The sequence below is a fragment of the Anoplophora glabripennis genome, unplaced genomic scaffold (genome assembly GCF_000390285.2).
Source record: "Anoplophora glabripennis isolate ALB-LARVAE unplaced genomic scaffold, Agla_2.0 scaffold478, whole genome shotgun sequence".
Classification (NCBI taxonomy): domain Eukaryota; kingdom Metazoa; phylum Arthropoda; class Insecta; order Coleoptera; family Cerambycidae; genus Anoplophora; species Anoplophora glabripennis.
In genome coordinates, this window is record NW_019417336.1 from 58,454 (window position 1) to 69,762 (window position 11,309).

An 11,309-nucleotide genomic window follows, 5' to 3' on the forward strand; every position below is an offset into this window, starting at 1 on the left:
CATACAACAGCTATATAAGTAATCCACTAAAAATGCATTTCCCAATAGACATAGAACTCAGTCTATAGACGACTATAGATTCTATCGGATGCGCATAGAGAGCAGCACATGATTTAATACAAGACAAATAATATTGAACCGTTATAAAAATCTTTTTATATTTTATACGCTTTATGGTAATAATGTTTTTATATTATGTCTGGGCCACTCTTCATAATTTCGACCTAAAAGTATAGTACGTTCAATAAAGTTTTTCTTCCGCAAAGTATTTTACTTGTAAAACCAGCCTTTCTAAAACAAAACGAAGTGAAGAATACTGAAAATAATTTTATTTTTCACAGATACAAAAACGGAGGATACACATTTTGCTTAAAAGAAAATTTGGTTAACACAAAAACACATTAATACATGGCATTGTCTCTCTACCAATTCTAAGGGTAAATAAAACTTATAATATTAGGAACCCTCATTTAAATTTTACAAGTTCAGTATTGACGGCTGAGCAGAAAACATTGTACCGATACAAAAATTTACTCTGCCACATAAAGAAAACTACTACTAACTGATAAAATAAAACTGTCTTTCTGGTATAAAAAAAAAATGAGCAAAAGTTCCCATTGTTTCATTATTATGCATGACTTTATCCTACAAGTATTAAGTAATCGTATTAGATAAGTTTCGTGCGTATAAAAATGTCTCAATAGCAGCTCGAAGGAATCGTTTTCCACTAAAACATCCTTACTGCATTAAATAAATAATACCTTAAAATATTCCGAGTAAAAAAGAAATGGCATACACGATCGCCCAGATACATGCGTCCCAATTTTTATGTGTAAAAAGTCCTTACAAATGTAAAAAACAATATTGACACAATATATGCAACTTTGGATTTAGGTAGGCCCCTGAAAAGCCAACATCACCAGTTTATATAAATCTTATTTATTGGGGCTCACCCTGTAGAGTTACCAGTAGCTACTGAAGTTATCTTCATTTATTTTGAAAACGGTTCCTTGTATTGCACAACCTTTGCACTTAATGCCGACATTTTTGCAAGATCTACCCAAATCCCAAAGTTTGTCCACCATTTCTTGACATTCTGTATAACTTTCTTAAAATTGCATATCCTAAGCCTGTTACAATTTTTTTAGACGCCAATTTTCTAAATCCAAAATATAATAACACTATTCTACATTTCTTACCCTACTGCCATTTTTTTCAATAATCAGGGATTAAGCACATGCATAAAATGAAAAGTATAGCAGATCCGTTACATTTTTAAATTTGTGTATAAAATTTAGATAATTCCTTCTAGAAATTGCATACAAGCTTTTTGAGGTGTATACAATTTTACTTTACTTGATTTCCGATAAAATCCCTATTCTGCAAAAATTGTCACAAAAAATCATAGCAAAGTTAAAATTTGCAGTTTTGAGAAAGTTATGGTTACCAAATAATCCCATATTTACGGTTTATTTCATAAAAAACATTTACACTTCGTTTCTTTTTTTCCTGTTAACTGCCTAAAAATTGGGGCACCCTGTATATGAAACAGTACAGAAATCGAACAGGAGTAGCTATTGAGGACATCACCACACCACATAAAAGGACAATGATCTTATCTTACTTGGCTGTAAGATTATATTAATTGTGCTACGATATTATATACACCTATATATAGTACTGACTGAAGTTTACCTGGAATTTTTTATTTATTGGCAAATTAAATCGAAAACTCAAAAGTTTCATAATAAAATAAACGTACACGAACCATTCGGCTTGTAACATTCTAATTTGTAAGATTTATAGGGTATGAACAGTTTCTAGGCCAAAAATCGAAGCTCGTCACAAAACAGTTACTGTGCTTCAAATTTTTCCTCAGGATGGAACTTTAGTCTAATGGGAATAACTTGAAAATTGGTAGCTATGGTGATTGTTTTAAAAATTGTTCAAGGCATTTTTCATCAAACGTAAGTTTAAATTTTCCAATTTTCTAAGACAATGTTCTCCCGAGACATTTTGAACTCTCAGAAAAAAAAAGTAAATAAATTTAAAATCACTCGCAAGAACTTTTCAAATTAACGTAAAAACAAAAACTGCAAAAACCCCCTGAACATTGTCTTTCCCAAAGCCGATTTTCTACCAATGGTTAAGTTTACAGTTAACGTACGACGGATAAGGTATCATGAATCGCCGGGGAGCACGATTACAGCCGTCTCCTACCTGGGCCGTAACCGGAGCTCCCATTGCTGGAACTACCCGCGGAATTCAAGAATAATTCGATGTAACGGTGCTGCATATGACCCTTGTCCTTGCTCATAGCCCTGACGGCGTCGTCGTGGGAGGCGAACTCTACATCCGCTTCGCCAGAGGCCCGACCCGTATGGTCTTGCAGTAGCCGGACGTTAACTGGGATAACAGGCTTGAAAAACTGAAAAAGAATGTTTGACATATGTCCTTTCGACTGTATCAACAGTGAAATACTCACGTCTAAGATATCGGACTGTGTCGCTTTGAACGGCAAGCCTCTCATGTGTACACAGTGCATTCCCGCGCTGCGTTCACTCCCGCCACCCCACGAATCCATGTAGGGACTTCGGGGCCCCCCTATTTCGCTGCCGTTACGACTGTTGCTCAGCCAAGGCGACGGGCGGTCGTAACTGTTGTAATCTAGAAATTACTTAATGATAAGGAATAGGCTGAATAAAACGATGGGTGGTGTTAAATGTAAAAATAGCAAGACGATATTTGCAACTAAAAATTGTACACTGTGTCCAAGATGAAGATGTCTGTTGTGGGGATACCGAAAGCAGTTAAAGATTGCTTAAATTAGAAATTAGTTGAGTTGATTTGGTATAAACAGATATAAAGGGTGATCTAGAAGTGTACAAAAAAATTAGGATGGAAAAAAGATCAAGATAAGATCATGTTCTTCTGTAGGCCATGGGCCTGTCATCTTTTGTTTTTGAGATTCAGGGTATCAAAGAAACCTAATTTTAGTTATATCTTGTCCATAAAAAAGAATGTATTATATTTAAATGTGCTGCAGGTAATTTTTGAAAGGTGCTAATTATGTCAATGTTAGTTTTTGATCATCTGCTGCTATTTCTCTAAGTGACGTTTTGTAACATTAACATTTTTTGATGTTAGTTGAAGTTATAGTACATTCAACCACTACATAGCTTGACAACTGTAGTCTCAGCATCATTCGCAATACGCGTGGAGAGTCACGTTGCCTCAGCGACTCCGAATATTGAAATCCGATTTTGCAATCGTCGTTGTGATAGTGTTTACCTGTTATCTGTGGTGTTTACAAATTTTTTAGTAGTTGGTGTCAAAAATGGTTTGCGTGTATAGCAACTCGTAGTTGATAGATATCGTTTTAATTTATGGTGAAGCAAGACATTTGTTAGTTTGTAGAAACTGAGCAAGATGGACCTAAATGTGTTTACACATTGGTGAATAAAATTTTGAACAATTGTAGTTGTAACATCAGGTATGACAAATGATTTTATTATTTAAAAACACACATTAATTTTATTAATTAATAAATGCAAAAGCAGTTGAATTTGCCGATATAAAATAGGTGCTATAAAATTGTATTTATTTCTTTTCTTGCGAAAGTTTTTGTCCGTTTTTATCACACCACCATGCCGGTCGCATTGTGCGAGGTCTGGTTTTACAGTGGACCAGTTTCCAGTGCCATCCAGAAGTGTACTTTTTAAATCATTTTCGAACTGCCCTTTTTGATTTTTTCTTTACAAAATTGTATTTGTAAGGGTCCCCTGTACATCTAGAATTTTTTTTTTTTTTGATAAATTCTCAATCACTGTATATCTTCAGAAATGATATTTGCTTGAAAATTTTGAAGATAAATAAATTCTCAAAACGCTTTTATATTTTGAATGGCTGCCAAGACGAACTTTCACTTGTACTGTACAGAATGATCAAAATTTAAGTGACAATTTTCAAACATTTTTAAAGAGTGGCACAAAATAATCATCAATTCCATTTTTTAAAATCTCTTATAAAATACAAATTTTTTGTTGTTTAAAAATAAAATAATCAAAGAATATATTTTTTTTCAATTATCTTAAAAGGTTTCATAAGATTTATATATCAACAGCAAATGAGAAGCATTTTTAAAAGAATCTTCCAAGGGTTAAAAGCACTTAGAGAAAGAGACGGAAGTAAATGCAGATTTTTAGATAATAGTTCACGTGTTTGTGTTACTATGAACAGGAAATTACCCTGAGATCATGGACCGTGGGGAATTTGAAAAATGGTTAGCTTCCACTTTGCCTCACATCAAATCTAGTGTATTAATTGTCATGAATGTCATCTTATCATAGTCGACGAATAGAAAAATTGCCAGTATCAGCATGCGGAAAAAATAGATCAGGAATGGTTGAATGGAAAATGTATTGAATAAAAATACACGACATTAAGGAGGGTTATCTGATTTGGAATTGACGAAAAAATATTCATAAAAAAATTAATATAAGTTTATTAATATGAAGAAAATCCTCAAAAAAAATTTGACTAGTTTGGTAGACTAAGGACGAGATATTAATAAAATAATTTTTCACTATTTAATACAGTCTTATGAGAATGCAAATGTTTTTTGGTCTTTCCACTTAGAATGCGCAACAATTGACGAACAATTTCCACAGTAACTTGTATAAATAGGAAACCGATATCTAAGGAACCGTATGACAGCTCGTAGAAATCGATTAGGTACTTGTAAGATACATAATTTATAATAATTCTCCTTCAAACTGCTGTCATTGACTAACTTAACCGCCTTATGCGTGATAGCGGCAACGCTGCAGTTCTCGAAGTAGTGTATTATTTGAAATTCGCAGGTGTGACATATGATGTATATTTCAAGCTAAGGCATCCAAACAAAGCCAGCCAAGTGCAACGTTGCCAAATCTAAAGGCTTACTACTTTAGTCACTAGCAAATCTACAGAAACACTCGTTAGACTTTAGACATACCTCCGTACCCGATAAACCTCCTTAAGAGTACAATTACTAGCAATTGTTCAAAAAGAAGCGGGCGAAATGGCTAAAGTTAGGGGTGTTACACTTCTTCAATTCTGGGCAAATATAAAATCTCATATATCATGAAATAATACAGCTTTTATATTACGACATGGAACTTGGATACAAGAGTTGAAGTTACAATAGAATCTCTTATCATATTTTTAGGTGACAGTACTCATAGCGTTAGTGACGTGATGCTTACTATTTTAATAATTTCTCAAAAAATAACTGAATTCGCATTTTTATTGAAAATAATAAATGGGATTAATGTATTTACATGAAAAATGTTGCACGAGATAAAACTAAGAATCTTTTAAAAGCAATAAGGATGTTGGTGGTTTACCTGACCCGTTATTTGAAAAATTGGCACCTTTAAAACTGCGAGAGCCTCTCGACTGGAATCTGCCACTGCTTCCATAGCGGTCACGGTCCCTGTCGTATGGACCAGGTCGTGAGTTGTACATGCCGGATCCGGAGCCACCCCTCCTACCTTGGTAACCAAGGACGCTGTTAACCTCCGAAAGGCTGCTGCGGAATATTTCTATGTACCTGCGGAGTAATCGTGGAGTTTCAAGATTCGCTACGACATTTAACTATTTAGAAGTCTATGAACGGGTACTGTTAAACTACAAAAAACCTACGCTTTGTTACGAAATATTATGGGGTCTCTTTAGCTTTTTGTTATTAACTTTAATCATGCACTTATGATAAATTGTTTAGCGTATCTCTACAATCAGTTGACAATGTGTAAGGTCCCGGAAATAGGAGAAAAACAAATTTCGAATCAGCATAAAAAAATGTGTCCACGTATAGATCAATAGTTTAACTGTTTTAATAGCATTTTTCTAATTTTATTTTATAAGACATGAAATAAATATAATTACTCAAAGAAATATAATTTTAAACTAACACCTTTTTGTTACGATGGCGTCATCAAGTTATATTTACACTAATTTGTTTCCAAGGGTAAATACATATTTTGAATTGTTTCTATTTTGTTATAGAAAATTGACAAGATTAAATATATTCGATTTTACATTAATGTTTTATTTAAAAGCAAAAATATTAATACCATTGTGTCAACATTTCTGTTTAGTATTCATATTTGCAAAAAACTACAATTATTTAAAACAAAAAAATATAAACATTTTTTGGCACATTTAATTTTCGTTTTACTCATACTCTAGTATTTTACCTAAATATTGTCTATAATTATTATTTGACATTTTTTTAGTACTTTTTTCATTTAATTGGGCATTTCTGCCACCTGAAAAGGAAAATAGATAATTTTTCCAGATTGTAACAATTATCTACTTTCTCCGCACAAGACATTTCCAGTTAGGCAAAACTAAGTTTAAAATCTATCGCTTGACCGATCCTTTATTTAAGATTTGTTTAAACGTTCTGTTCCTTGTGTGGAGGAAATATCTAACTAAATAAAAAAGTACTAACTTACCTAGATTACATTTTTACAAAAGGTTAACCTTGGAAGAAAATTGTCAAAACCAGGTATGAAATAATTTGTAAATATGCAATAAAATTAAATAACTGGAAGTTTTAATTATTATCCATATTTCTAGTGTCCTGTTTATAAATACAAAAACTTTACCCCGACAAAAATATCATACATCTCATTTCAGGATGAAAAAAGTCCTATAAAGAAATGTTCAGAAATATATATATTTTTTTAAACTAATTATTTAATTTATGATGAAAATCTGCTTAACCAACATATGTTGTAAATGCCACTTTTAAATATAAAGTAAATTTTTAATACCCCTTTAACCCTTTCGCTGCGCAATACGTCTGAACGTAGCTACCGCGCCGTGCGCAAAAGTTTATCGTGTGCGAATATATACGTCTGGATCAGTTAGACCACTTATAGTTTTACATAAAATAAAATACAGTATATGTACTAAATAGAAACTGAAAGAAACATGAACAATATTGGTACTATTACCAGTACCACTTTCCATACAAATATTTGTCACAATCGGTAAAAGCTCGCCCGCAAAAATTCGCCTTACCAATTGCAATAACCGAGTCACTATGCACACGGTTGCGAATATATACAGCTTGAGCAGCCTGATCCAATTTAACTATTCGTGCGAATTAATCCGTCTGGAGCAGTTTGAGCCCTATAAATTTTTAGCGAATATATACGTCTGGAGCAGTGAAAGGGTTAAAAATTGATTTATATGGGACAATTTTAAAGAATTTTTAAAAAATTTTAGTCAATAACAAGTTACAGAATCAGAAATAAACTTAATGGTCCTTAAAATGTGAAGGCCTTGAAATTTTAAGCGAATTGTTACGGAATAGATCTGTTATTCTTAATTCAGTTAGGAATGCCCTTATATGAATAAACAGGACACGAATAAGTAAAAGAGGGAACAACTGAAACCCGTCTTACGCATACATAATTTAAGAAATAAATAAATAAAAATATGTTGTAGGAGGATGACCCTATCCCTCCCGCATACCCCACCTGTGTCCGATCTTTTCTCGGTGTTTCTGCAGAGCTTTCTCTGCCACTTCTCTGTTTACGAACTGTACGTACGCCTCCCCAGAACTCCGCCCCGAGTAGTCAGTCAGAAGAGTTATTCCGTTGGGCACTATCTCCAACCCTACCCAAACAACCCAAGCGATCAAGCCCTTGAACTCAAAATTTTTTTCATAATATAAACTCACTGCTAGGTACTGCAATCAATTGGTCCTGGAGGACGCCTAACACGGGAAGATTTAGTAAAATATTGCATTTGTTCTAAACAGAAGTAATTTCCCAAATACCATAAAAATTTATAAAGTTCGCTTACATTCCTTATGGATCATTTATAAACTTTTTCCACTGACATTCTCATTACCTAAGACATGTATCTACACCCTTCATTATTTGTCCTTCCCATTTGTTGGTGACCAACAGGAAGAAAATGTGTAGGTACATTTCTTACATAACAGGAATAGGAGAGGAAAAAGAAAATGTCTATAAATTGGCGTTTATTCATACAGTGTGTCTATGTGTGTGTTCAGTACAGTGTGTCCACGGATTGAGTGCACGTGGGGTGTAAATGTCAAAAATTTTTCGACTTGAAATTTGAGCTTCTGGCCTTCATCTCTGCTTGACGTTAAACGAAGTTGAAAAAATTAGTCGAATTAATTATTGCACAGTGTTTTTATGATGAATTTTCAAAAATTGTTAAGAGTAGAGTACCTGTCTTTAAAAATATAAAAAATATTTATTTAAGAAAGTTATTGAGAACTAAAAGTTATGACAGATTGTCAATATTAAATTTGATCGGCCACATTTGTTTTTTTTTCTTTACTATCAACAATCATTCGAGAATGGCTAGATGGTCAATTTCCTGGACGGTGGATTGGGCGATATGGCTCAATTCCTTGTCCTCCTAGAAGTCCTGATTTAACTCCAATGGACTTTTATTTATGGGGCTATCTCAAACAGAAAGTCTATGGGTCCCTGTTGAATAACGATTTATTTGAATTGAAACGAAGAATAAAATATACAATGAATGCCATCGTCTTTCAAGAAATCCAAAATGCCTACATAGAATTTACCAAGTGCACTGAGCGATGTGTAGTGGTTGGTAGCAGCACATTTAAATAACCATTATATTATTTGTTTATTTATGTTTATTATATTAGTTACGTTTTTTTCTCTAATAAATAATTAGGAATTTATACTTTGTGGTTGTGAAAAATTAAAAAAAAACAAAGTTGGCTGATCAAGTTGAAAATTGACAATCTGTCATAACTTTTAGTTCTCAATAATTTTTCGTAAGTAAATATTCTTGATTAAAAACAAAGTGACTTTACTCTTGACAGTTTTTGAAAATTCATCATAAAAACACCCTGTACATTAATTAACTGAACTAATTTTTTCAACTTTCTAATTTAAAGCCAAGCAGAGATGATACCTAGAAGCTCAAATTTCAACTCGAAAATTTTTGTCATTTACATCCCACATGCACTCAATCGGTGGACACACTGTATATACATGAAAATATTATAGTGGATTATTTAGACACAAACTAATCATACTTTCTTTACTGTGGTATATTACAGGGTGTATACTAAATAAATGAGTTATTAGAATTTCGCCAATAAATTTCCATATTTTCTGAAAAATGTAAATGTTATTTATAATTTTGGTCCACCAAAAATAACTCCTTCTTCCTCTAAATTAAAAATTGACCAATATATTTAGATTGCACTTATTTAGTATTCAAACAAGCCAAAATTATTAAACATTTTTTGAACCATATTTTCCCACTTTGTGTTGACTTTTAAACTATTTATTAGATATACTGAAAAAAATTACTTCTTCATTTGAATTTTATTAAAAAAAAAACTTTATTAAAATTTAGCTGAAAATTCATTTTGTAACGTGACGGAAAAAATTCATGAACCACACTGGTATAGTTTGCTTCTTAGTTTTTTTTAGTGGTATGTTAACAAGTACTATTAAATTTTGCATTATCTTACCCATTTAATGTTTTTGTATATTTAATAGTTTCAAAATCCCTATTGTACAGTATTAATTAAACATGGTTCAGTAATGATTAATGTAACGAGAATATTAATATCATAATCATATTAATTCTCAACGACAGTCAACTAACAAATTTACGACAGGGGTGTTGTGGATATACGCCGTAAAATTAGTAGTAACATTCAGTGGCAAACCTTTGTAAATAAAAACTAAATTTCCTGAAAATTTGAAAAATTCTCGTAATACCTATTTCCAGATTTATAAAACTCCCTAATAATTTCAGATGGTATACACCCTGCCATAAATATCACGTCATTATTTACCGATACAGATTAGGACTTTTTCCAAAATAAATGAATTTATCAAAAATTTCAAAATGCAATATTTTAAGAAACGATTCTCCCTTTTCGACAATGTTTACAAGATTGATTCAAAAAACAAAAACATCTTTTGAAAACACATTACACAAACCATCATCACTCTTATAAACATGATTCAATAAAATCTGCTATGTTTAATACAGTTATAAAAATTACGTACCAGTGAAAAATTGGGCTATTTCTTCCTTCGAACAACCAAAAGGAAGTCCTCTTAATCTAACACAGCCATCCTCGTTAGAACCATAAGTAGGGCCCGATCTTTTTATTACCCATTCCATTTCAGCCCGATTGACTTTGAACACTATACATACGCAACATGTTAAAAATGAATAAAAAATGATAAGTTTTAACTTACCTTCAATGTATCTGTTTCCTATATGTTCCCTATCTTTTTGTATGGCAATTTCTACATCTTCTGCGTCCTCAAATTCTACAAAAGCTTCACCACTCGGGCGACCTTCTCGAGAAGATGTCATGTGGACGCCGAATTTGCCTCCAAGTATCTTGCAGTCTCTAAAGAACTTTTGAATATCATCTGTTGTTGCTGACCAAGGCAGTCCTCGCAACTTTACGATATTTCCTTCTTCACTGTCGCCTCCCCCAGACATTTTTCTGAAAGCTTTGTCAGTCACTAGCTGCAATCGAATATTTTTCTATAAACGCTACCTTATTGGACAGCAAGCTTTGTGTGGCTTATTGAGTTGATCTAAACAATAAATGTTCTGTTTTTTTTTTGCGATAATATTAAAGCCGAATAATCACAAGCACAAACCAACCCAGAATCCCACCAAAATAAAATGGCGGAACAACACAACAAAATTCCATAAGTCAAAAATACAGTGGCACCAATATAACAATTAAGAATTTAATTTATCACATTCTTTTCGGTGAACTTCATAAACCGTGGAGCATATACTACATGGAGAAAGCATGCTCACAGCGACAGTGTACACGAGTGGGAGAGAAAGAAAGAGATACTTTGAGACGTATGTTTCTCTCTCACGCAAGCAGGTGATTGACTAAGGCCGGTGTCCCATGCAACCGCGCGCCATTATTCCATGGCTAGAAATTGGCCTCAATGATTTGGGATCGAGGGGGATTATCCCTCTTTATCCTGCCTCATCTCGTGTAGGCCTGGACAGCCTTCGTAGGTGGGCCCCATCCGTCGTCTACCCCGACCGCAAATGCGGCCGGTGTAGGCGCTTTGTGGGACCTCCTTTTGTCCTGGCTGGGCCCCGCCGGCTAGGGCCCTTTCTTCTGGCGCTCTTCTTGCTTCGCCGGCTCGTCTGTGTAAACCCCGGGGGTAGTGTCATGTTTATGTGTGGTATGGTTGGGTAGGGTAGTGCGGCTATGCAGCCTGGGATGCGCTTTGCTAAGG

General features: G+C 33.6%; 1 protein-coding gene across 2 annotated transcripts; it reads right to left on the reverse strand.

Annotated features, from left to right (window-relative positions):
- Positions 1-311: 311 nt before the first annotated feature.
- On the reverse strand, positions 312-10,745 carry LOC108913153 (heterogeneous nuclear ribonucleoprotein H). 2 transcript variants are annotated; one of them, XM_018718640.1, is made up of 7 exons: positions 10,598-10,745; positions 10,287-10,543; positions 10,092-10,232; positions 7,533-7,671; positions 5,415-5,593; positions 2,486-2,667; positions 312-2,428 (listed from the first exon to the last, which is right to left on the reverse strand). In XM_018718640.1, exons 2-7 carry the CDS (start codon positions 10,537-10,539, stop codon positions 2,204-2,206), a joined length of 1,119 nt encoding a protein of 372 aa, XP_018574156.1. In that variant the 5' UTR covers positions 10,540-10,543; positions 10,598-10,745; the 3' UTR covers positions 312-2,203. The 2 variants fall into 2 exon arrangements, with proteins under 2 accessions (XP_018574156.1, XP_018574155.1); XM_018718639.1 differs by having other exon boundaries at positions 5,388-5,593.
- Positions 10,746-11,309: the final 564 nt, after the last annotated feature.

Excerpts from the sequence above, each read along its gene's own strand:
- LOC108913153 (XM_018718639.1), bottom strand. The coding sequence starts at position 10,539 with ATGTCTGGGGGAGGCGACAGTGAAGAAGGAAATATCGTAAAGTTGCGA. Across the intron at positions 7,672-10,091 it reads AATAGCCCAATTTTTCACTG|GGTTGGAGATAGTGCCCAAC; the intron begins GTACGTAATTTT and ends TTGTTTGGGTAG. Across the intron at positions 5,594-7,532 it reads CGAGAAAAGATCGGACACAG|GTACATAGAAATATTCCGCA; the intron begins GTGGGGTATGCG and ends ATTACTCCGCAG.